Below are 26,453 nucleotides of genomic sequence, written 5' to 3'. Positions count from 1 at the left end.
CTGCCCGTTTCCCCAGGATTCCTTGTTGTTGGCACAGCACCTCCCTTACAAAAGGGGGTTTATTCATCTATCTTGTATAGTGCAGTCCGACACACGGTGCTCTGCTGCTGCACATTTGCCCGTTTCGGTGCTGCAGAAAGGCCCCACCACAGGACATCTGCACCAATTTTCTACGTGTGTATCTTGAGTGTGTAGCCCAGCTTCCCTCCCACGCCCGACCTCCTTGGGGGCAAGACCACTGTGCAGGGGTGACAGGAATGTCAGATGACACAAGCCAGCAGAGCCGTTCCCTCATCACTGGAAGAGACAGCAGACAGGCAGAAGAGACGAGTGTGGGGGAGGCAGCAGCCCCAAGAGGAGGGACACCAGCCCAGGCATCGTCCCTAATTAGCATCTGAGCGCCCCGTTGCCGCTCGTTCTCCTTCTCAGTGTTAATTCTGCTCCGCATCAGTTCCACTCCAGCGCTTAGCCCTCCGGTCCCAGCCTGCCTCACATCGCAGCTCTCTCTCTAATTATCCGCTGCCGTCAGCCATGGTGCAGTGGAACGCAGGAAGGAGGACAGTGCAGCTGCATCACCTGTGGCTGCAATGGTGGTGAAGTACAGGTGTGTGAACTGTCGTAGGCCTGGGTGCTAATCTGCAGACCACAGCCGTGGGAATGTGGGATGGAGGGGGAGAGAACGTTTTCCTCTGCTTTATTTGTTTCCATCTGTCCTACTCTTATTACTGCTTCCCTGTTCTACAGGTGCCTGAAACTTACCTGTCTTGTAAACGGTTCAGCTGTTTTCTATATCCCACCTGCACTGAGGTTACCTGCCTATTGCTGAAGAAGGGGAGGGAATCATTTATTAACCTGGGCATATCGAATGAGGTGGGCCTGTGGTCACCAAAAACGGGATATGGATTACAGAGCTGTGGATGATATCGCTTACATAAAGGCTTGCTACACAAAGAGCGCTTCCTAATCACTGTCCCTCTGTCGCATTACTGGATTTGTAATTTCTCCATTATAAAATGGCATTGTTATATTCTTGTTCACATTTTTTTTAAGATAATGTTTCTCTGACAATAGTCTGTTTGAAGTATGCAGAATTTTTGATTATTTCCAAGTATGCAATTTAGCTTATGAAAAACCACAAAATCTGTCTGCAGCTGTCTATTGATTTAAAGTAACAGTAACTGAGTTTTGGATGGGGGGGGCGGTCTTGGTCCAGGATATTATTGCAATTTTGTGGCTTGGAAGTTTGTGTGTGTGCAGCGTTAGCATCAGTAGTCAGCTGGCATGCTTAACCAGTCCACAGCAGGGGGGAAAAAATAAACGACGAGAGCTAATAGGCCCATTTTGTTTCTAATGATGTGTCATTTCCAGTAACAGTGTAGCTGAGAAGTTGGATCGCACATGCAGATGTTGGTTGGTTCCTCAACATTCAACACAGAGGGGAAAAAGTGGAGATGAAACAAAAAGATGGGAAGCTGTGAACGACAAGAGAGAATGGCCATTTGTATTTCTGAGCTGACAGCTACAAAGGGCTACCTGTGTCGTCAAATGTTGGAGTAACAGGTCTGATGTAACAGAATTTTTTTCCCCCCACACTCGTGTTCTTCAGGTGTTCTTTACTGCCATCTTTTGGCATGGAGGGTGAACATAGGCCATGTTTACACTACTGCAGACAGAAATGTTAGAAAACCAAACAAATGCATAAAATAAAATAATCTGTGTTCTTTCCTGTGTAAAGTGTGCATTTCTTTGGAAATTCATAACCTGAAGAACACAAAAAGCCAGTGCATGTCCACAAATTGAAGGGTATTGCTTACTTCCATGTTGGTTGGTATTAACAAGGAATTAGTGTGTTTTTAGTTGAATTATGTAAGATGTTTTGGTGCATCATAAGTCTGTTTTCACATCCTTTCCTTTGAAACAGGAAAATTTTTCAACCTTTTCTGGCTGTAATGTGACAGCTTGTGAAAAGAGCAAAAATGTCAGCTTTCCATGATATTGGACAGCTGCTTGTTATCCGCTTAGGAAACACGGAAGGCAGGCGCTTGACTGTTGACGACTTCTGGTCACTGCATTACAGTACAGGAGACATCGAAACATACTCCAGCGGAACACAGTACATTTTTCAGATTTGTTGTGGAAGTTGAATTGTGAACGATGAACAGTTTGAGATTGTGGCTAGCGAGGGAGTAACGGAACGATCATACTCACATATTTAGTGTCTCGTCACTGATATTTGTGTGGCTCTCAGTTTCAAATGAGCAAGGATCGAGCTCCGGGCGCAGTCTCCCGTATTTCGCTGCCCTGTTGGAGGCCATTCGCTAGCAATCTGATCAGCGTCACACAGCATGTTTGCAGGCCCCATGGGGTTAATCGAGAGACGGAGCGTTCGACTTATGGGCCTTTTTTCCGTTTATGACCAGCATCATCACATTTACCGCTGACAGTCGCAGCAGGGTTGGCGGTTCTGACTCGGAATGTATTTAGTCTTCAGGGGGTTTCCGTGACAACATTCCTCAAGAGCATGGACTGGATACCAGAAAGCAGAGAGATGCTCCTGCTATCACGTCTTCCTTTCCATTGTTTTTTCCCATCATTAAGCTACCAAATATGTTTTCTGTGGCTGACACTGTACACTGTTTGTTTCTCTCATCACTGCCTGCTGAGTAAACTGTAAATACAGGGAAACTGGTTTAAGAACCCATAGCAAACACACCAGAACTGCTGTGTGTATTAATGATTTCTGGTATGTCGGTATAGGGTCATAATTGCACAATTATTTTTGCATAAATAATATTCAGTGAAACCAGGAATGATCTTACAGGGGTGTGATCAGCAAGAGTTACAGCTAACAGTAAAGCAAGCCAGCTGGCAACTGCAGAGAATACAACAAAATGCAAAAAATACAAAAAGACCAACTATCAAGACTGAACAATAGTTTATGAAAGCTAATTGTGTTCAGGCTCAAGGTTACTGGTCCCGTCGGTTGTGGTATGAAGTTGTTGGCTCCCGACAACATATTTTCACCACAGGGTACAGATAAGAGACCATGAAGAGAAAGGGGTAGCTATTACCAACTCCATAACAGATAGAAGGTAATTATGCTGTTAACTAACATGCAAAAGTGCAGAATGTATAGATCAGCAATAACTCTGCAGTGAGTACACAAAACATGAATGTCTTAAGCCTGAATTTAAAGGCTCAGAGTGAAGTGGCATTCCTGATACTACCTGGTAGATTGTTCCAGAGTTTTGGTGCTCTGTAGCTAAAGGCCCACCGTCTAGAGGATATCTTGTTAGTCTTGTGTACTTAAAGATCTGGGGAGGAGGTATGGTGGCGCAGCAGTCTTGGCCAGGGCCTGTTCTCTGATGGGTTCAATTCCTGCTTGGGGTGCCTTGCAACGGACTGGCATCCCGTCCTGGGTGTGTCCCCTCCCCCTCCAGCCTTGCACCCTGTGCTGCTGGGTTAGGCTCCGGTTCGCCGCAACCCTACTTGGGGCAAGTGGTTTCAGACTGTGTGTGTACTTAAAGATATTTAGTATCTAAAGATTGTACACAAAAATATGAAATGTAAGAAATGACAGTGTTGTTAAGGTTTGAGTGTTAAAGTTAAATAGTTCTTTGGTACAGCTGCAGTTCCCTATTTTAACCCAGATTTAATAGTCCCTTGAGAAACCCTAATGACCTTGTTATTATTACAGTTAGAACTCCACAGCACCCATGCCTTCTGTTCACTGAGTCTCAGAGGTCTTAATGGTTGCCCCTCACGCCCTGTCCTACAGGAGAAAGGCAACGTTGGTGTCATTTTCAACGTCGGCACGGACGACATCTCCATCGACGAGACGACCAAGTTCGTAAACGACGGGAAGTACCACATCGTCCGGTTCACCAGGAGCGGTGGGAATGCAACACTGCAGCTGGATGACTTGCCAGTCATTGAGCGCTACCCTACAGGTGAGGAGGGGGTAGGGATGCTCATGATATTGACCATTTAGGTATGTTTGTTTGAGGTGTTGTGTTGATATTTAAAGTGTTTGTGCAAGTTGTGATAGCTTTCTGATGTTTATTTAATTCACTGTCTTTTGAACTGATAAAAGGCTTTGACAAAAGTTCAGAGAAAGTGACAAGTTGATTTTTGTGGGGTTAGTATATTTCTCTGACATTTTGACATGAGGAAAATAGTTATCACTGCAGTATGGTGGTGTTAGAGACCTGCCCCCATGACCCCTGAGTTTCCCTCATCTTCAGCTCAGTGACATCCTTCTGATAAGGGTGTGTGTGTGTGTGTCTGTGGGGTTCTCACTGAGGCGGATGAGCTCCACTGTGGAGGAAGAGCACTCTGGAGACTGGAAACTAACACCCTTTATTTTCACACACAGACATATGAAAGAATAAATGTAAGTCCCATGTGCAGCCAGTGACTCCCACTGTTCTGCTTGCATAAGCTGGAAACGTGACAAAGAGGCAAGAAGAGCACGAGAGTGTGTGTGTGGGAGAGTAGATTTGACAGGAAAGTGCTCTTCAGTTCCCTTTCAGACGTTGCTATTCTCCCAACCCACCTGTGATTTGGGATGCATCTTTGGGTCGATGTGGCCAGTCTATGGTCCTACACAGTGGACTCCTAATCTCCACTCCAGGAAATGGCCAAAACACCTATGATGTAGGTGTCAGCTGGTTGCCATGCTGATCCCTGTGAGGTGCAGATGCCCTCACACGGTCTCTCTTCTCACCCCTACGGACATACAGACGCACTGGATGTGCCCATCAATCTGGCAAGCTGCCTGTCCCCTGAAAGCGTGGTGCATCCAATTCAGTGCCGTGGCCCCATGAAACCAGCAGTCCTCAAGAGCGAACCTGCTCAGATGGAATTAACTGAGCCGCCTGCTTCATAAGAGTCGCCTCACCTGGAGGCTGAAATGGTCAGTCTGAGAGAGAGTATAAGGACCGCATGCTGGGCCTGATGCTCTCACTGCTCTCAGTCTGAGGACCACCCTTCCTCTTTGTGTTTGTGGTCTCTGTCCTTATAGAGGCAACCCATTTGCTTCACATGCCTGGATGGCACTCATTTCACACATTCAGGGCCTCAGAAAAGGCAGAGAAGTGAATGGGGTTTAGATGAAGAGCTTGGACATTCAAATCTAACAGTGTGCTCTGCTGCTGTTCCCTTAAATACACCAGAATATCTCTGAATCACTGCGATGAAATACAGCGCTCTCCAACAAGCAGTGTGTCTGTTGATCGCCTCAATAATGTAATCGTAATTTGATACCTTTCTGAAATCTAGCCATAGATTTTTGTCCACTCTAGAGGACATATGTTTTTGAGTGCATCTCCCAAACTGTCCATTCTATGCTTTTATATAATACCACATGTTTGCGTGTGGGACTTGGACAACTTCCTAGAAAAGCTAAAAATATGTCCCAAAACTTTTTTTTTTTTGGTTCATATTCAGGAGGATATTTTTTTTTCTTACCACTCAGTAATAGCGATGCTAGCAGGATCTGTAGCAATCATAGAAAACACGAGTGTAATGGACAGATCCAGTCCCTGTCCAGGGGGACCTCAGAGATGATGACAGCAGAGTGACAGGAGAATGAAAGATGATCTCGCATCATCTGTATGGTCTTTAAGTGTGGTGCCTTCTTTTGGACCAGAGATGACACAGTTCACTCAGACCTTCACTGCCGGCAGGGCGAGTTGTTCTCTTCAAGGTCCACAAAGTGCTTCGCTCGTGGCCTGGAAGTGAGATGTCAGGAGGCGAGCGCTTTGAAGCGTGGCCGCTTTGTTTCGCTGTTCCTCCGGCCTCAGACGGGACGCCTGTCTTTGATCAGTGTGAAATGGGCTGAAGGCACACGCCTTGCCACGCTCCCCTTTCAAGCTTCTGGCAGAGCTCCATCTCGCATTCCCGCTGTGTGAATTTCAACACCAGCGGACATCCACTGGGGGCAGCGCTGAGCCGACACTGAAGCACATGGAGGCCTTGGAAGAGTAGAAGGAAGCGCTAGTTTCATTCCTAAAAACACGCAAGCTCTTCTTGTCCCTTTATGCCTTTTTCATATCCTTTATGAAATGGGACGTAATCACTCTGTAAGCAAATCTCTACGGGTGACTCCTTTTGTCAAAGCCTGCCTCCTCTCCCCGTAGGTCAGGCCATGCCGTTTGACACTGTGTGCGCGTGTATGTGCGCGCGCGTGTGCAAGACTGTTTGAGCCGACTAATACCTCCATCTCCCCTTCTATCCCGATTTACCAAAAGCTTCACAGCCTTTTTAGTGTCAAAGCCTTTCCTGCCAGTTAACTGTGACAAAGAGTTTTAATGGAGTTTGTTGAAAGCTGCTCTAAGTGTCATTTTATGTCCTTTTCCCCCTCGACTATAAACAACGAACTGTGTGCAAAGGCTGGGTGTATTCTGAGATATAATACAAACAAACGTCATGTCATTGTGGAGCAGTGTTTAACTAGAAAACAAGCTTGTTCTTTCAAAAACCAGCAAGAAAAAGAAAGAAAAATTGCATTGAAAATGATTTTGCAACCCTTTCTGTTGAGTATGTTTAAGGTGATTTTCTGTTTTGGTTTATAAAGCTTATTAACTTAGATAATGTTTCAGCATAATTCTCAGTTAATATAGGAGTAATATGCTTAACAAAATAATAAAAAATAAATGTCTGAGTGAAAAGTTTGATCACTGAAATGTTCTCAATAGCTTTGTTTTAAACGTTAAAAACAGGAAAAACAAACTTGTGCCAGTGTTTAGTTCAAGCTTTAAGTATTATGGTTTAACCTTTGACCTTACAGATTTTAACCAATGAAATGTCTCTTTAAACTTTAAAGGCAACATTGATAACGAACGCCTGGCGATTGCTAGACAGCGAATCCCATATCGACTCGGTCGAGTAGTTGACGAATGGCTACTCGACAAAGGTAAAAACACCAATTAAAACTTCAAATAAAAATAATTTGAACATAACCAAGTAAAACTTTGCATCACCAATAAACCTCAAAAAATAAATCACCAGTAAAACTAAATAATTCAAAATTTAAACATCAAAATGTAGCCTTAAAGATTGGCACTCTGTATAATGTGTTTATTGGTTTAAAAAAAAAAAAAATGTCATGTAAACTCCAGGTTAAAGGGACTGTAAGTATTTCTTTAACTGAAAGCTCTGACGTAAAATGATAAACACTGCCAAATATTTGTAGATGTGCTGTATGTATACTCACATGTAAATGATCCTTAGTGTTTATAAATGATAAATTATCTAAATGATCCACTAAAAAGTCCTGTTAGAGAACAGTTAGTCTTTATACCACAGGGCACACATACATAAACACACAATGTATGTGTGTTGGATTATGTGTCTTATTTTTATTGTTGACTGTGGGAAACCACACTGATTAAACTTTATATTTGTCTTAAATAGAGTGCAATATTAATTGGCCACACAAGAAGAGTCCCTTTAACACGTTTCGCAAGTATACTTGAGGATATCAAGAACAATAAGGCTTATTTGGAAACATACACATATTATTACTGTTTACATTTCTAGTGCATGCTCCTCTCTGTGTGCTCAGTGACCCCTGAGCTCAGCAATGAGCCATGTGCCATGATGATGTGCTTCTTTCTGTTCCCGACTGCCGCCGCGGTCGAGCCGTCTTGTGTGTGCCTCATCTCGATGTCATCCTCACGTCACCCGCTCCCTGGTTCTCGATGCCCTTGCTGAGAGGCAATCAGCTGCGCCAGCCATCGGCGAGCGCTTCGCCTGAGACGCCACCGGCGCCGTCACACAGCTGAGCTCCTCTCAGAGAGGAAGCATCCCGCGACGTGGAGTACACCCGCGTTCGCTCCCTGCGCGCTCTGTGCTTTGAGCGCAGCGGTTCAGTTCCCCTTCTCACTTTGCAGCAGCTTCCTTACAATATTTCTAGATAGTCACTCATCCATTTTGGAGCTCCAGAGGCAATTTGTAAGCCAACCTCTGACAGCACCTTTCATTTAGGGCATCATTAATCATGAGAAAGTACTCCACATACTCGAAACAAGGTGATAAAACTTACCTGGTTTTATCGACACTCTGTGTATTATTTACCATATTTGATTTCTTTAGCTACACGTTTGTTTTCGCGTGATGGACACGTTGTCGTTGAGCCTCACGCTGTATTGGCCAATAATTATGGGAAAATTAAACAAAAAAGTCGGAATGAAGCCATTTCTTGTCATGCACATGGTGCTGAGTAGACAGATAAACAGTACTATAAAAGTTTAAGCAGTCTAACAGTATCAAATGAAGATCCATTCCTAAATGTTAAGTAGCGAAAAATAAATCACATCCTTTCATTCAATTAACAGTGTCCATAAATCTCATAAATGTAAATGTTTAGGTCTTGAAATGTTCTGTTACGCAAGATATTTGATTGTCCTTTTAGCAAAGCCACATCAACTGCATTGTATTTTTTTTTAGCCTGCATTTCATAGGCATCCCATCATCACAAGTGCAATAAATCGCCGTTGCCATTAGCGACGGCTAATTTATTGCTGCCATCACATGCAGGGCGAGTAGTGCATCTCCTCTCGTGGGAGGACAGCGTCTTGTTTCCTGTCCGTGCTCCGAGGCTACAGTTCACGCCTCCTGCCTGTGTGTGGCGTTGTTTCCTCACAGGGCGGCAGCTCACCATCTTCAACAGCCAGAGCACCATAAAGATCGGGGGCTTGGACCGCGACAGGCCATTCCAGGGCCAGCTCTCTGGCATGTACTACAACGGGCTTAAGGTGTTCAGCATGGCGGCCGAGGGTGACCCCAACGTCAAGGTGGAGGGTAGCGTGCGTCTGGTGGGGGACTCGCCCGCCTCCAACACTCCGCAGTCCAGCACGACGGGCAACCGCTCCGACAGCTTGTCCCCCTTCGGCGGCATGACCACGACGACGGCCTCGAATCGCCGGGGTCAGCAGCCCACCCCCCGGGACCCCCAGCAGGTCAGGCCCTCTCCCTTTCTTCTGATGTCCGGTGGCTGGCTGACCTTGATGGGGCCTTGGGTTCGGTACAGTTCATACGAACCTTTATCTGAGCCGCACAAAGCAGGTGGACTGCACAGAGTCCAAGGGCATGCTTGGAACTATTTTCACTTTCGTATGCTCCAAAGGTGTGTATGTGTTGGTTTCACTTTGGTACACTCAGGTTGGGGTGGCGCAACGGCTACGCAGGTGATCGGACATAGGAGATCGATCCCAAATCAGTATGTGTGGAAATTGCATGTTCTCGCTGTGCGTTTGGTTCTGGGGCTCTGGTTTCCTTGCACAATCCAAAGATGTGTTTCAGGTGAACTGGTAAAAACTAATTTGCCTGTGGAAAGTGTGTGTGCGCGCATGTATGAACGCATGTGTGAGAGAGCCCTGTCAATTACCTGTGTCCTGTCCTGGGTGCACCTTCCCTCACACCCTGTTTATCCCACTTTACTGTGACTCTGCTTTGTACAAGCAGTTACTGACAATGGATGGAGGTGCATTCTGACGACAGCTGTTCTTTTTGGTCCACTGTGATGTTTCTGTGGTGTACTGTATATTATTTTATATACTTTTCACACCAGTTTTCACCTTATTCACAGTAAACAGAACATCAGTATCAATCAGGAGCCTATAAATAGAAAATGTGCATCTGCAGCCATCCAAGGTTTATTTTTTACTGTGGTAATGAATCCACACCACATGAGAGCAGGTGTCACTATGCTGTTTTGCTCTGAGAGCAAACAGACGAAGAGGTGATCCCCCCCCCTCCCCACCCCACCCACAGAGTAAAAGCACAGCCTGTGTGGGGAGAACTCTTCTCACACACATCAGATCAGAGTGAGTGTGGCCCAGTTGGGGTGTGTGCGTGGATTAGTAGGGGGGTGTCTGTTTATGGATAATGTGGGTGTGTCTACCATGGTGGTATCAGTGAGGAGGCAGTATGGCCAAAGGATGAAGAAAGGGTGTGTTCATGGAAGGGAGAATGTCTGTCCAGTGATGCCCTTTGGTGTGTACTTCGGTGAGTACTTCGGTGAGTACTTCGGTGTGTACTTTGCTGAGCTGAGGGTGTGGCTGTAGCAGGGGGCGGGGCATACACCCGGAACAGGTGTTAAGGGCTTCCACCGATGTCTGAAATATTATTGGTTGCGGAAAATGGAAGGGCCCTGACGTTGAACCCTTGAACAGCGCAGTAAATTGTCGTTAGGGTGTTGACAGTTTGCATAAGCAGACACACAGGAGGAGGATGACGTCCGTCTGTCCATTTGCATCCTTCTTTCACACAGCAGAGGGCTTCCCCTATGCAGCAGCTTTTCTTTCACTGATTGTGTCATGTTTTATTTCGCTCATTGTATCATATTCTCTTCCACCCTGTTATTGACTCCTCCCATCTGAGTCCCCAATGGGTTCTTTAATTATCTTTATGACTTTTCATGCCTGTAACACATTCTCCTGAACAAACTCGGTGTTGCCATGGCAATGGGTCCATCTCCTCTGTATATTGGGGTGTTGCTGGGGTACGGAAACATTGTAAATCACTGCTCAGCTGCATCTCAGTAACCAATCCGGAGTCTCGTGGCCCAGAAATCAGCGCTCATATTGCCGCATTCCAGGAAATAATGGAAAAACACAATTTAAATCTGCATCAATGATTTGAAAATGAAATGAATATAATTCAGAAGACTAACTGAAAGAATAGCACACTGTAGTGTTTCTTCTGTGGTGTGTGTGACAAGCTTGTTGGGTGCATCTATCATGTACCAAACATGAATTTTTGCATCAACACAAATAACTGTATCAATCAACATATCAATGAAGTGTAAGTGGTCCCAGTATAATGAGAATTAAAGACTGGCATTATACTGCGGTAACTGAGAGTGTAACTGCAGCAGTAAGAACCATTAACCAGGTTAACAATCTAGTTAACCCACTTGATCACTCTTTGTAGGGAAGCACATAGTTGCCATGTCTTCGTCACACAAATAGAACAAAGCAATTGCAGTGTGTGTAGACAGGTGTAATGACGTGCCCCCTGTGGCTCACACTCACACAGTCACACACCGAGTGTGGGCAGAGTGCTCCATTCTTCAGAACAGCACCCCGTCCTTTGTCACGTCTGCCCAGCCCACACAGACACACGCACGCATAAAAAAGCAAATGTGCTTCCGAAGCTCACCTGGTTACCCCCACATCCAGTGTGGCATCAAGCACTGTGGTTCCCACTACCTCTGGCCTTGCAGAGTGGGTCAAAGATCACATGATGTAGTGTTACACAGTAACATTGGGAAACCTGTTGGTCAGTCACAATGAACTAGGTTTGTTTACCATTCTGGTATTATGTGTGTGTTTAAATTCGCTCTAGAAAGATTCAGGTTGATCAGTCGAACCTGTGCCCACGGTGTGTCTCTGGGGCTGTGGAGCCAAAGGCCCCGCTGTGGAGGCGGTCACTTGAGACTGTGACGCACAGCAGAGAGGAGGAGAGAGGAGGCTGATGGGAGGAAGGCTACGTGACTCGCTCTCAAGTCACGTGTGTGTGTGTGTGTGTGTGTGGGGGGGGGGGGGGGGGGGGGGGGGGGGGGGGGGGGGGGGGATGGGACAGTTGTGAGAACTGCATACACTGCACTCGTGATGTGTGGATTTCAGAGTCCCATACACACGTATTCAAATGCACATATAGCAACATTACATAAAAAGAACAAGAAAAGGCAAGGATGATAAAACTGAAAGGAACAACAAAAGTAACAATCATCTCGAATCAGAGATACTGGATTTTTTTGGTGTATTAACCAAAAATGTCTCCATACGTTTCTATACGTCAAACCCAGACCAGGAGACGAACCTGCAGCTCTGGTTGCGTGAACAAGCCAGTCTGCTCCCGTCTACAGCCCGTGGGGTGAAGCATTTGTGCTGGAACAAGTCAGGGTTGAGCTGTATTCCTGCTTTCTGATGGAGCCCACGCCCACCTGGATCAGCTGGCAGTGTTCAGGCTGCAGAAACACATCTCCTGAGTGTTCACGTTCATGCCGCACTCCTTTGATAAAGTTGGAGGGATGGAGGTATTGGGCCTGCAGATGGGTCAGAGGGGCCAGTTTCCTCCACTGGGTACATCAGGCTTGAGGGATGCAGCTGTGGCACAGCGTTGGCCCCCATCGGCCCGGGAAAAGCTGTAATCTGACTCACATCAGCATCTCTCAAAGCAGCTTCCTCTTCGCTTTGTCAGCAGCATCAGGAAACTCTTTGTTGGCGGGCTACGGAGTGTCTGGTTTCGAGAGACGTCCCTGCAGGCCTCGAGGTTTGCAAAACTTTGTGGCGATTTTGCGACAAGTCCGAGTACCGCTGACGTCTTCGCTCCTTCTCCATTTGGTTGGTGTTGGGGACCCTACCAGAGTGGCTCCCTGTGCGCTGTGATGCCCGTCACATTAATAATGCAATGCTCACTGCAGTCCAGCTCAGCGCCGCTCTTCAAATGAAGTCCTGAGGGAGACCAGAGACAGACCCCTGTCCTCCTGCTCAGGACCCCCCTGTGCACAGCTACCACGGCACTACTTCATTCAGCCTTTTCTCCCCCCTTTGGATGAAGGATTTAAGCACAGGCGTCCAGTGTCTCCTGGGAAGCTGGGCGCTTTTTGAACTTTTACTGAAACGAAGGGCGGAAAGAGAAGAAAGTGGGTCAGAGCCGTACAGTGTGGAGTATACCTCCGTCTCACCCCCCCCCGCCCGCTCCACACTCACCCCGGCAGCGTGGAGTCCAGCGTCTCGGCCCGCAGCAGCGAGCCCCACGCACTACAGGCTCAGTGGGGCACATGATTGGCCGGTGCGGGTCATGTGATTCAGGACGACTTGCTGGCGGTGTTTGCCTCGCTCTCCCTCCCTCGCTCGCTTGCTCGCTCGGTCTCTCTCTCCCTCTTCGCTGCACTAAGGCGCTGATAGGCTCCGCCGATACGCAGGCTGTTTATCCTCCTCGTGTTCCCAGCCTGAGCGGTGGTTCTCCTGCCTGCGCTGCCCTTCCACAGGATGGACTGAGCTGAGTGCCTTTCTGCAGAGACGCTACACTGAGAATTGTTGGCCGGGACCTGAGGCCAGGACCGCCGTGACCATCACCGCCGAGAGCACCTGACTCAAGAGATCACACAGCATCCAGGCCGCCATGGATGCCAGGTGGCACTGCCTCTCCTCCCAGGTAGCACTGATGACAAACAAGGTGGTACTCGGGGTGGGACGGGGCCGAGGCGTGCGGGTTTGGGGTCTTTCTGTGCAGAGGGTCCAACCTACACAGTTTTCCGTGTGCGGAGCGAGACGTTCTGGTGGCTGAGGGGTTTCCTGACATCCCCTGCACATATCCAGCTCCTTTGTTTCAGGTCCACAATGGGCGAGGCAGTCCGACGCTTTGTTACCCGGAGCAGGTCTCTCTCAGAGCTCCTGCACCGCTTGTTGCTGCTGTCCCCCCCCCCCCCCCCCCGCAGTAAGTTGGTGAACAGGTTTTATGTGAATGGAGGACTTCAACTCACCAATTCGGGGGACCACTGGGGTATGAGGGGGGCGTTGGGGTAAACTTGATAAATGTGTGACAAGCATGTGCAGGAGCTGTTTAGCGGGTGGTGTGGTAGTAATGGAACTGCCTCGAAAGGCTGCTGATGCGAACCCAGGGTATGTGACTTGACTCAAGTACTTCCTCCTGATTCTCTTCTCTGAAGCTCGTTGTGTTTCTACACATGTAACGCGCAGAGTCACGATCGCAGTTGCTGCTCTCACTTTTCTGGGCTTTAATCACATTGTGAGTAAGATTGAGGCAGTGCCCATGGTTCTGTGGGCTGGGGGCAGTAGAGTAAGATGGTCTGAGATGTTTCCACTGTGGTGCTGCAGTCAATTGGAAAGAGACTCTGGAGCGACAGGTTGCAGGTTTACTGGGGTAAGCAATCAAAGTACGCAGTTCACTCTGGCTTTGGGTGTTGAAGTGCAGATCCTCCCTCCAGGTCACCTGCTTCTCCAGCTGACAGGACCTTGGAACAGTTGAGGAACATCTCCTCTCCGCAGGTGGAGCTACTCCAGCACACAGGCCTTCCTCATCGGCTGCGTCACTCCTACCCTCGCGTCCTCTCTGCATTTCAAACACACAGTCGCCCCCCAGAGGCACCACTCGTCACCATCTGTGTCTGTTTGTGGTGACACACGGTCCCACAGAAGATGATGGAGGCTCTGGACATATTTCAAGACACACGACAAATCACACACTTTATTTACACCACGAGCAGAGCCTTCTGGAACCTTCTTTGTCCTGCAGTCTTCTTGCTGCAGCTCACATTCCTCTACCGCTGTGCCACCTTGTGACGGAGGCTGTTGTCTGGTCTCGTCCGACACCAACGCAGTCCCGTTTTCTCTTCGCTGCAGACCCACCTGATGCAGGCCCGTCATGCAAGTCCTGCCCTAGCTAGTCGCACCCTGGCCCAGCTGTGTGTGCTCTGCATGTGTTGTGGAGATACCGCAGTGAATCAGTCACTTTTTATTGTGTGTTTCAAATCGGCACTTTCTCCACCGCTCCTCCCTACAGTCAAGAAGAAAATTCCCTCGTGATTATTCATTTTTGCACGGTTAATGTTGAGAGAGATGCGGTCGCGCTGGGGGACCCTCTATTGCTATGGGTGTCCGTGGCAGGGGACCGCGAGGTGCCGCTATGTCACCTGATGATCATAGAATTATTCTTGGCTGCAGTTTGTGTTTCTCTCAGCTTCTAATAACCTGTATCTTCATCTCCATGGTGACAGCTAGACTGAGACTGTGTGTGGTATCACAGACATGACAGTGAGATCGACGAGGTACGGGTGTTGGCTCGAGCTGTTTAACTCAGCCCCTGGCCCTCTCTGGAGATGTTGCCCAGTCTCAGCCAGCAGGACCTTTGTTTGAACTTTTAGCCGCTACTGAGGAAGAGGAAAGTGATGAAGGCGATGAGGGAGATGGGGAGAGTGAAGGATCCTAATAGTAGTGGTTAAGAGTTCAGCTGTTGAACTGGTTGAAGAGTCGGGGGAGGTGTCAGCTTCTTCTGAGTGAACTGGTGAGATGACTGCCCTTTCTGTACAGAGGTACCGGCACTGTTGTTGTGTGCAGGGTGAGGTAAGGGGGGCTGTGTGATGGGCTGATGGGACTGATGTGATGACTTGCTCTCACAAGAGCACTGAACAGTGGGGGCTTGTTGAGAGGAGGTGGGACTGTCTGAGCACGACCCACCAGACTCAACAGGTCCCGTGGGAGGAAAGGATCTCCTGGGGAATGTGAGAAATTTGGAAAGATCAAGAATGCCTATCCCCCAGTCCCTCCCTCTCGCCATATGGATTGGCTGAGCACCTGTCCCAGGGCACCTGGTTCCCTAGAGAATGATTGAAACCCCCCCCCCCCCCCCCCCCAAGTACCTCAGATTACTAAGGTCTGATTCATTACTGTCGCTCATTAAACCCTCAGTCACCGCTCTGCGGCAAGTGGCGATGATGCTGAGGAACAGGTGGAACGTGCTGCCATTCAGGGAAGAAACATGTAAATCATTAGCCGTTCTGCTACCACCGCTTTCCTCTCAATAAAAAATTGATCTGGCGACTGCAGCAGCCTCCGAGACAAGACCAGAGGAACGAGTGTGGTGATCTGGGTAGCTTCACAGTGAGACTGTTCTCCACAGGTCTAGCATCCAGAAGTGGACAAAGTGACCGATTCGCTCAACCAGGTGTTAGGAAATGTGACATAGAGACACAAAGCCGTGTGAACGTGGACACCAGGAACACGGTGGCCTTTCAGCTTTTTCATTGGTCAGTTCACTGGTTCTGACAAACAGTCACCACTGACTACGGTGTCAAACACACTGTCCTGCTGCCCCAGCCTCACTCTTCCTCACACATTACACACATTGACTGTAAGACACTAAGAACCTGGATTAGAGTAAAACGCAAAACACTGTGATTCTCCCTCTCGAGTATTCGATTTCTTGTGGGAAATCAATGTCCGTTTGGCCCCTAACCACACCTTGCTGGAACAAAGAGGATTGGATCCTGTTGGAGTGCAGCCTGCGTGGTGCCTCGCCGCGACGCCTAAACCACAAATTCACAACAACTTGCAAACAAACCGGTTCGGAATCCGCAATTTGGGATCCGATTTGAAACCGTGGCATCCGCATTCCGCCGCATTCCGTCCCAGGTGCTCCGGCGCTGCAGCGCTCTGAGAAGCCTTTGCGCAAAGGCTGAATTATTCACCCGCAGTGCCCTACTTGCCGAGTGTCGGATCAGATGCTGGAAAGCTGTCAGCCTTTTTTCAAGGGTTTTATAGATACTGTTGTGAAGAAAAGAAAAAAAAAAAACAGCCAAAAGAACAGAGTGGCTCTTCCAAAGAGACGGCAGTATGGGAACGGGGGGGCTGGCCAAAGTGAGGAGGCAGAAGGAGGAGGTGTTCAAAGGGCGGGTCGCAGAGCGGCCCACACTCGGTTCCTCCCAGGCTCCCTCTCTCTTCTCACTTCTCCTTCTCCCACTCTCTCTCCGCATCCCTTTTTCACTCCCACTTGCACCCTTCCTTTTCTTCCCTTTCTCTTCATTTTTCTTCTTCCTCCATCCTGTTTCTGTTCTCCATGACTGCTCTGCCTCTGTTTCTACTTCTATCTTTTTCTTCTTCCCTGTAGCTCCTTTATGTCTCTGTGTCTCCTTCCCTCTCTTTCTCCCTGCCTCCTCCTACTTGTCACACACTCCTCTCTGGCAATCCCTCGCTGTCTCCCACAATGTGAACCTGACATGAGAAGAGTCACAGAGAAGTGTGGGCAGTGTCTGTGGATAGCAGGTGGGGCCTGGAGCTTTCTGGCACCGCCTCCCCCGCCCGTGGTTGGTGGCACATAGTCGCACGCTGAGAGACACCCCGAGTCACGCTCGTCTTCGGATCCGGCCGCAGCAAGACGAGGCAGGCGGGGAAGTGATTTTACACATCCGTTGACACCTGAGGAAAGGATTGATCGGAGTTGGCTGCTTTTCGTGTGGAGCTACAGGAATCACAATCTGCAGTAGCTGTAAATCTGCACTATGGCGTTCCGCCTTCCAGGACTGACCTTCGGCACCCAGGCAAGGACCTTGTTCGTACGCATCTCTTCAGCATCCGTGTTTGCACTCTGTAGCCATGGGCTTCCTTTCAAGTAGAAGGCAAGACCCTTAAAGTTGAGCAAAATTCTTGTGCAGGTTTTATAATTGAGTTTGTTGATATGCATGACCATGTTTTTCCTCATTCAGTTTGGTGTCCAATAACAAGTGGGTAGAAGATGTGAATTCTAACTGTATCGTAGAACTGGTGTTTTGTGTGTGTGTTTATGGGTTGAATCACTCTTTGAAGTCTATGGGTTGAGGTACTCACTGTGGTCTATGGGTTAAGTTACTCCTCGTGGTCGTTAGCTTGAGTCATTCTTTGGGGTCTGAAGGTTGAGTCGATTTCTGGATTCTCTTAATTATGTTGCCTGGGTCTTTTTGGTTCAACTTCTCGGTCGGCTAAAGCCAGAGTTTTCCTTCTGGGTGTTGTTTCCATAGGTATTTGATCGCCGTGGCCTTTGAGCTACCAACTTACTAACCTCCAAGAGGTAAAGAAATGCCAGGACCAACTTGCCACAAATGGGATATTTCCCAAGCTGAAATGAGAGAACAAACAGATCTCCACAAACGCCATGCTTTTCTTTCTCACAATGGTTACGAAAGCAGCGAGCTGACCAGCAGTCTGATCATGCAAGCAAATCTGTGCGTTTGGCAGTGATTGGGCCTCTTGTCAGCCATGAGCCTGACACCTCGAAATACGTGCTAATTAGTACTGTTCCTTCATTAGCATCGGGACCACTCTCAGACACCAGTCACAGCGGACATGTTTGAGGTGCCAGCCGTCTGAGTTCTCAGCGAGGAGAATAAAGGACACATGAGATACACCAAAGATTCACCAGTTTGGGACTGATGAGGAGAACTGGAGAGCAACTTCCGTAGTCTATTGCACCGTATCTTACTAACAAAGGCAACAAAAGGCCGAATGGGTTGCAAACAAACACACTCTTACTTATAACTGCTGTTCAAACACAGCAGATCTTTTCTGCCTGCAGCTTTGAGCAGTTTCTTTCAAGAAGCTTTTCAAATTGTTTGCATATTAATGTGTGTCAGTCTTGAGGAAAGAAATGGATGTGGTGGCAACATAAGGAAGAGTCAGATGAGGGTAGGCAGAACCTCCTCCTTTACCCACAAAGAAGGACTTAAGAATGGACCAGGGATGAGAAACAAGATGAGGCCTTCACAAAATGGCTAATGACAATAATATGACAATGATTGTTTCTAGATTCTGCTCCACAGGGAACCCTTTTAGGATGTCTGGCAGTTGGTTTATTAAGGCCTGCAGGTCACTGTGTATCTTTGTGTACCACTGAGCTTTCATTACACTCAACTAAGTGATGGAATGAGTGATGGAAATTAGCAGCCTCTGCTGAACAGCAGCATCGCCATCCATCTCTGCTTCCCTCTCTTCTGCCACTTCGGCATCCTGCCATGAGATAAGTCGGATCTCTGCTGTAAGGATCGGCCGAAGTTGTCTGAGCCTCAGAGAAAAACAGTATGGGCGTAGTTCAAGCGCATCAGGGTCTCAGAGGGAACAATGTTAGAGGCTCGTAGATTAAAATGCACAGTGTGAACCAACAATGTGAACACACTGCGGTCTAAACGTGTCAAAACGCCCTCCGCTGTTTTGCCCGATGACATGACGCTCACTCTGATTTCTCTTCTTCCCTACTTTTCGCAGCCCACGGACGACCTGCTGGTGGCGTCAGCTGAGTGTCCGAGCGATGACGAGGACATCGACCCTTGTGAGCCGGGTGGGTCAGGTGGGTTAGGTTAGTTCTCTTTTTACTTCTTGTCCTCTCTGGACCAATTGGTATCTAGAGTGGGAGCAGGAGGTCCATTCTGTTACCCCCATGAGTCTGTGCAGCATCGCAGCAGCTGTCGCCATCAATTCACACACGGTCCCAGTTACTGTGCCCGGAGTTGCGAGTGATTTACTAAAACGTTCCCTTCCTGAGCTTTCTGAGAGTTTTCCATTTGGTTGAACTCACCTCTGCTGCAAACTCCACCCTTAAAGCTCACCTTAAAGCACCCACAAACGCATTCCCACTATCAGCGGTAACCCTGGAAGTGACCGCTCAGAGCCTCGCTGTGTAATTGTATGCCTCCAAACAATGGCAGCAATTCCAAACCCCTTATTATCTGTTCACAGTAATTACCACAGTGCCAGAGTATTTACAGAGCGCTTTCTACTGAGCGCCACCGATTCTAATTGGCTTTAATGAAGCCGTTTAGCCTGCGAGTTTTGTTATGTGCTCCTAGTGTAGGAAGGGCCTGGCAACAGTGATGCTGGGAGGAGACGCTGGATCTCTCTGCCCCCACACTGGCAGTACAGAGACATCCGTTTCGTTTGTCAGGCCTGATGTACGTGAAGGTGGTCTTCTACTCCCTTTGTCTCCTCTCCTGCACATTTTGCTGCAGCAAGCGCAGTGTGAGCTCTGCCTCTGCTGCGTCCACTGAGTTCAGGAGCTCCACTCGTGTTGCAGAGCTGGGGCTGCTGGCAATCTGCAAGCACTCAGAAGGTGTGGTTCATGTTCGTGTTACGGCTCAGCCATCGTGTTTTCTGAAGCTGTGATGTCATTAATCGTAATCGTATTGCAGTAACAACGCTAATATCAGAGAACTCAAAATGGGTATCTCATAAGAAACGGCGTTTTAGGACAGTGCTGGTATCTGCAAAGGCATTGGAGGCAGAAGGGAAGGGAACGCATCTCCCCAGAATGGAATACACTCCTACGCCCTTCATTGTGATTACCCACAATGCCCGACTGCTGAGCACTGGAGTCTGCCAGTCACTTATAAAGGCTTTTATCATTTTTGCAAATGAACGCCTTCAGTGTTTGGACGCACTTCCCTATTTTTACATTCAGCTTTTATGTATATTTCAGGAAAACCTCCATTCAGTCTTCTGAGCTCTCACGCCTTGAAACAGACTCACTGAAATATTTACATCTTTGGACAGTTTGGTCTCTTTTCTCCCCTTTCTACCCCTGGGAAGAGCAATGTCTCAGTCCAGCTCCCCTCACGCTTTTGGTTCGGCCACCAAGCAGCCACACATTTCGTTCAATCATCTCTTTATTTATTCATGATGCGTTAACTCCACATTGAGTGTCAAAACAGATCAGATTCACGGCCCAGCAGTTACACATCGAGGGGGAGAGAGAGAAAGAGAGAGAGAGAGAGAGAGAGAGAGAGAGAGAGAGAGAGTTATTAATCCTGAAGAGCCTCTAAGAATTATTAGTCATGTTTGTTTTCAGACCACTGCTTATGGAGATGGGCTGCGAACCCTCATTTGCCTGACTCCAGGATCAGAAATACAATAAACTTACACCCAAACAGCCCTTCCACTATGTGGCAGTAGCACTACCTGCAGCAGGACCAAACCACCCAAAAGAAAACTCAATGCCATTATACTTTGAGGAGAGACATCTCTGAAAACAGCCTGTGTTGTTTTATTTGTACATAAAAACAGTTTCAGACACGTAAGATGGAGACAACTTAGGCCACAGGCCAGTAAGAGGTTCTTAACCACCTATAATTGCAGCCGGATGTACAGATTGTAGAGGAATCCTCCTGGATTATGAGGCCATGTTCCTCTGTGGTCTGACACTAACTTACTGTCAAATGACCTCCCTCTGTTCTCTGGCAAGTCGAGTCTGGCCCCCTGGGGTTCCCTGCACTGCACCACTGATCCACTCAGCAGACAGCGACTTTGCTTCAGAAGACAGCTAACACCCATGTGCTGCATCCCAGCAAGCACCAGAGCTGTGTCCGCCAGGGAGGAGATCATGACCATTGTGGTCATACACGGATAGACAGGAAGTGAGGGCAGTGGGCGGAGCAGTGTGCTTTCATTTGAGGATCATCAGAAGGTGTCATGGGGTCCAACTCCTAAAAAGTCACCAGGATGAGATGAGATCCTTGTTCCAGGGCTGGCAAGAATAGAGCCCATCAGGGTCACATGCTGGGCCCCATGATCAAACCCCGCTGATTCATAGAGGAACACAGGGCCAAAATGAGTGGGGAAACCCTAACTGTGTCCCTTTTGACTGCGGATGGCAGTCACCGGCTCATTAAATGATTAACCTTTCACCCACCACAGCCCCATACACGTGTTATACAGCAATATTCTTAAATATAAAATGTGAGAGATCATTCACACATTCAAAATTTGTACATATTCAGAATGCTTTGAAATCTTTATATAATGTATTATTTTACAAAGACTGCTTATTTCATTTCAAAAGTCCATTTTGTCATTGAAAAGTGTGATACGTGTATGAATGAGTTAGTGCATTTACTCGATTCTAAGGCACCGCTGATTGTAAAACACACCCTAGATTTTGTGATATATCTTTGAGAAAATTAAGAAATACCAACACAGCTGGAAACGCAAAGCATATCATGAAACTTAAGTAATGGTTTATTATTTTATTATAATAGAGAAAGTAAATGAACAGAAAAATTTTTATCAGTTTATTTATTTGCTGGTTTTCTCTTCATGATCTCCCTGGCAGTGGACATTTACAATTAACTGACACTTTTCTCCAAAGGGACTTAGTGTTAAGCTAATTATTTACACATGTAAACAGCTGGGTAATTTTTTTTTCTACTGGAGCAATTTTTAGGGTACCTACCTTGCTCAGCTACAGGTGGAATTCAAACCTGTGACCTTTGGGTCCAAAGGCAGCAGCTCTCACCAGTACACTACTAGTTGAACCACATTCATGCTAGCAATGGACATAACCGAAGCAATCAGCATTATGATACACATGCCATTGACTGTCAGATGCAGCATGATTTTTCAAGCTGTTAAAAACTTGAAAAAAAATTTGCATCTTGGGTTCGAGGAAATATGGTGTTTGTTTACTTTCAGCTAAATAATGGTTAATAATCGCAATATTGTGTAAAAATGTGTGTATGGGTTGCATATTCCAAGCTGAATAATAGTGTTTCCGACACCTTCAGTTTTGCGGCTGTCTGGGAACCTGTGTGTTCACTGTGGCCAATCCGTGTGTGTGCGTGTGTGTGTGTGTGTGTGCGTGTGTGTGTGTGTGTGTGTATACGTGTGTGTGTGTGTGTGTGCGTGCGTGTGTGACCACGTCCTTCCTCATCCACAGCCAACCCCACAGTGCCCGGGGCCAAGGGCCCGCCCGGGACCATGGAAGTCATCCGCGAGTCCAGCAGCACTACGGGCATGGTAGTGGGCATTGTGGCGGCTGCCGCCCTGTGCATCCTCATCCTCCTCTACGCCATGTACAAGTACCGCAACCGTGACGAGGGCTCCTACCACGTGGACGAGAGCCGCAACTACATCAGTAACTCGGCAACGCAGCCCAATGGTGCCGTGGTGAAGGAGAAGCCGCCGGGCAGCGTGAAGATCTCCAGCAAGAACAAGAAGAACAAGGACAAGGAGTACTACGTGTGAGAAGTGTGAGCTCCCACCTGGGCAGACTGTGCTCAGGGCTGGGGGGCCTCCGCTGTACAGGAAAGACACGTAAAGACAACACTTTGTTTTACTGTAAAAAGGACCAATAAGAACTTCACTCACAAGAACATCTGTCTGTACAAAACGAACATCAGAGCAACACGAAACGAGCGGGACAAACCGAAGGACATCTCGCCTCCAACAAACTGAGCGCTCACAGAGCCTTTTCACCTTCTTGTTGCCCGGGTAACCAGGGAAGCCAAACTGGGAGTGGGGACTGTCTATTTGTGTGGTGGGGGGTTGGGGAGGTGGGTGGGGCAGGACCAGCTATCAGTGTTTTCAGCAATGTCTCCTGTGTTTGTGTCGCTGGGGCATTTTCTGGACAAAAAGGCACGGAGGAGTGAGTAGTGTGGGTGTGGCGGGGGACCCCCAGCAGGGGTGGACCGAAGGACTCAATAGCCACGTGTGTCGGAGGAACGGGCTGAAGCGCTTGCGTTCCTTACAGCATCGAGTGGCCGAGACGGACCCACGTTCGAGGGGAATATCGATGGCTCCAGGTTGCCGGATGAGACCGAGTTTGAAAATAACGGCACACACGTTTTTGTTGTTGGGGGGAAAAAATACAGAAGCCTTAATTCTTGACACCCCATGTGAAATTTAAGGCAGTTTTTTAAACTTTATTTTATTTTGTTTCTTTGCCAGGGACAGTGGAAAAACTCCTTGCACGCGAAGTATGTTATTACATGTTTCTATCCAGTGAAACACATGTACATGTGGTACCTGGGACGTGACTCAAGTGGTGTTTTATAGCCTGTTGTATAGATGCAAATTACAGTATATCTGCTCTTAAACATTTTTATTAAAGAATGGAGAGGAAAAAAAAGGAGAAAATTATTCAGAAAAGATAAGTAAATGTTCATTCATGTTGCTGGCTTTTTTATGACACCATCTGCTGTGAAATATTCAGTTGCTTTTTTTTTTTTTTTCTTTCCTCCCTGATTTTGTACCTGTTAACCTTGTTTTTTTATGCAGCTGCTGATTTTTAATCCATCAGTGTCACATTTACACAGTAAAGGACGAGTGTCTCCTGTCCCTCGATGCAGGACAAGGTGCGCTGTTTCACACACACACCCACACAATGTGAAGGGGGAGATTAGTTATTCAGTCATGGTCCTTATAAAAATATCCACAATAATATTCTTAAAAAAGAAAACATTGCAAATACTTTTAGACTTTCCCTTGTTTAAATTGTTCAAATGAAAGCTTAGATCACTGGACTCTGTGCTGTATGACTCGCCCTGCTGCACGTGACCCAGCAACCGGAACGTTGACCATGGACGGCCGTTGAAAATGACAGCAGTTACACACTTTAATTTTACTTTTTAATTTTTTTCTATTGTATTTTACTTTCATTTGTATTGTTACTTTTAACAACTTCAAAGCAAAAATTTATTATCTGAAAATAGTTTTGAGAAATTTAATGAAATAAAATATTGCCTAAGTGAATTAAAGTCTATGGTGATATTATTATAAGGGTACTGGGATTATTTGGACAGTAACGTCACAAAGTTGTGTGGAAATCCACGTTCAGTGGAATATGAGTGTCTCCTGTTCCCATGCTGTCCCCCTCTCTCCACCCACAGGAACAGATGTAGGAACAAAACATGACTGCGGCACAATCCCCACCTGGCTTTGCTCTTGCCCCACCCCCTGTGTCTTTGCCCTGCCCCTCCTCCATCCCAGCTCTGCTCCTTCCACTTAAACGCTTACAAGATTGGAATTAGTTTTGCCCATAATTCCCTGCCTTTATTCTACGAACTGGGGTGTAGAAGAATAAGCCCTGCCTCAAACTCTACCCCAAAATTTTAAACACTCCTTTCATGCCGGCGTGTACTTCTAAAGGCAGCAAGAAACGTTTTTGGTGGAACACTATAAATATTAGACCACTTCTTCCTCATCAATCACAGGTAGCGTGTGAAGCTGCACTGAGGTCCACAGTCCTCTGAGTGCTGGATCATAACCGCATGACCTGCTACGTTCTGTCAGAGCTGTTCAATGACCTGTCCTCCAGAACACTTGAGACCTGAAGTTAAACCAAGTGTCCCTCTGCAGACTATACCGGGCACCAGCACCTGTGTGTGTGTGTGTGTGTGTGTGTGTGTGAGAAAATGCATTTGAGATCTTTCATGCCCAAATCCTCATTCACAGAGAGAGGCATTGAAAAAACACCTGAATGGCTGATGCTTGGCTGCTCCCTGTGCTTCTCCTCCATTTTGCACTCCATGTTCCCACCTGCACAGTGGAGTGTTTTCCAGCCCCCTTTACCAGGGTAAGAGAAGATGGAGAGCAGACAGGGAGAGAGAGGTGAATGGAAGCTCTTTCTACTTATTTTTAGACTTTTCTCCTCGCTCTGTCATGAAGACATGAATATTTATCAGGCTGTGCATTTCGAAACCCGCCAGGCCTGAAATATCGACTTGGAAGCTCATATGATGACAGTTTGTCCTTTGCCGTTTTTTTTTTAGAGTTGCTTCTGCTTTGTGAAAATATAGCACATATGACATGTGGACGGACCCCCTTGGTGCTTCACCTCGCCGTTGTTCCTTCCGTTTCTGCTTACAGGTGAGCGAAGGTTTGATGAACCTCTTGCAAAAGATGGACAGACAGGAGACTCACACTGCTAAAACACGTGATTGGTGGTATCCATGTTGGATGTGTCCAGATGTCCTAACTGCACTTCCCCTTGTTGTGGTGACAAACACCAACGGGTTGCAGGAATTTCTGGAGGATTTGTGAAAGGGAGGGCAACCAGATACTGTTCCTTCAGGGTGACCTGGAAGTTCACCAGCTGGTTCTCTCTCTTCCCAGCTTCTAAGACGTCAACAGTGGAGCAGCTGCTTTATCTGAGCATCTGACCAAAAGGTTGTAGGTTCAGGTCCTCGGACATTGCATCCTATTCTGCACTCAAAGAAGGCTATTAATCAAAGATGCACCAGGTCGTGTGAAACACGGAGAGCTGACCCGGGATGTCAGGACGCCTGCTGAAAGCACGGCGATCAGGATAGAGAACGAGGCCTCGGTGACATCATTCTCCTGTTGCTCAGACGATAAATTACTTAGCAGCAGCAGCTCATTACAGAGTTATTAAGGTTTGAGTTTTTATTCATGAGCCCATAGTTTGCAACCCTGTTTCGAATGATTTATTTACTGCTTTTTCATCATACGTGTTCATTATCAAATGACCATTCCCAGTGTTTTTCTTAAGGAAGGAGAGAATAATTTAAATTTTCCTCCAGGAAGTCGAGTTCCCTGATGGAAGCTTCCAGTGTCCTGAAATTTTTGTTTTTAAGTAATTTTCCAGTCTGCTTCATTGGCTCTGCTGGGCTCATCAATGTGTAGTGCTATGTTAAGAAAATTGCTGAGTGTTTCAACAGCAGAACACCCATTTGTCACCAAAGCCCAAGGATGCAGTTCCTTCAGCTTGGATCTGCCGTTGAGCCCGTCAGCACTGCTCGAGGTTTAAGCCGAGTTGCTGAGGTGACAAGGAAGTGAGAATGATTGGTTCTTGACTCAACAGGACTGGAAAGGTTTGCACTTTCTGAAGGGAAGGAGCCTCTGGTTGTATATACACACACACACAAAGTCCTTTACCCAAATTCAGTGAATGACAGCTGCTGTAGACACATTAAAAAATTAATAGTTTTGCATGAAAGCATCGCTGTGTACAGAGTTCAAGGGGCTTCAAACTGCTGTTGAACATTTCATCCTGCTGCAGCCTGGGAATTAAACGTGTACTGGACCAGTATAGCCCTCAGGACCTTTGCTTTCCACACTACATTCATTACACATCGTGTCTTTCCAAACGTTTGGAGAAGCGCTTGTGTCAAAGCCCAGGTGTTTGCTGATCCAGAAACCCACAGCGGCTCCTCTCTCTTTGTC

The 26,453-nt window shown here is 47.3% G+C and overlaps 1 protein-coding gene across 20 annotated transcripts in view; it reads left to right on the top strand.

Annotated features, from left to right (window-relative positions):
• Positions 1-23,900, top strand: part of LOC108940442 (neurexin-1a) — a 114,113-nt gene extending 90,213 nt beyond the window's left edge. For 9 of the 20 annotated variants that reach the window (XM_018762612.2, XM_018762618.2, XM_018762607.2 and 6 more), the window contains 5 exons: positions 3,779-3,950; positions 6,827-6,916; positions 8,650-8,963; positions 18,768-18,858; positions 22,207-23,900. In XM_018762612.2, the coding sequence (XP_018618128.1) occupies positions 3,779-3,950; positions 6,827-6,916; positions 8,650-8,963; positions 18,768-18,858; positions 22,207-22,514 (975 nt within the window). In that variant the 3' untranslated portion in view covers positions 22,515-23,900. The remainder of the gene's footprint in view (positions 1-3,778; positions 3,951-6,826; positions 6,917-8,649; positions 8,964-18,767; positions 18,859-22,206) is intronic. The other 11 variants (XM_018762623.2, XM_018762620.2, XM_029250313.1 and 8 more) reach the window with 3 other exon arrangements.
• Positions 23,901-26,453: the final 2,553 nt, after the last annotated feature.

This window comes from Scleropages formosus, chromosome 3 (assembly GCF_900964775.1).
Source record: "Scleropages formosus chromosome 3, fSclFor1.1, whole genome shotgun sequence".
NCBI classification, from domain to species: domain Eukaryota; kingdom Metazoa; phylum Chordata; class Actinopteri; order Osteoglossiformes; family Osteoglossidae; genus Scleropages; species Scleropages formosus.
The sequence above is the reverse complement of the archived record's forward strand: the minus strand, read 5'-3'. Positions and strand labels throughout refer to the sequence as shown.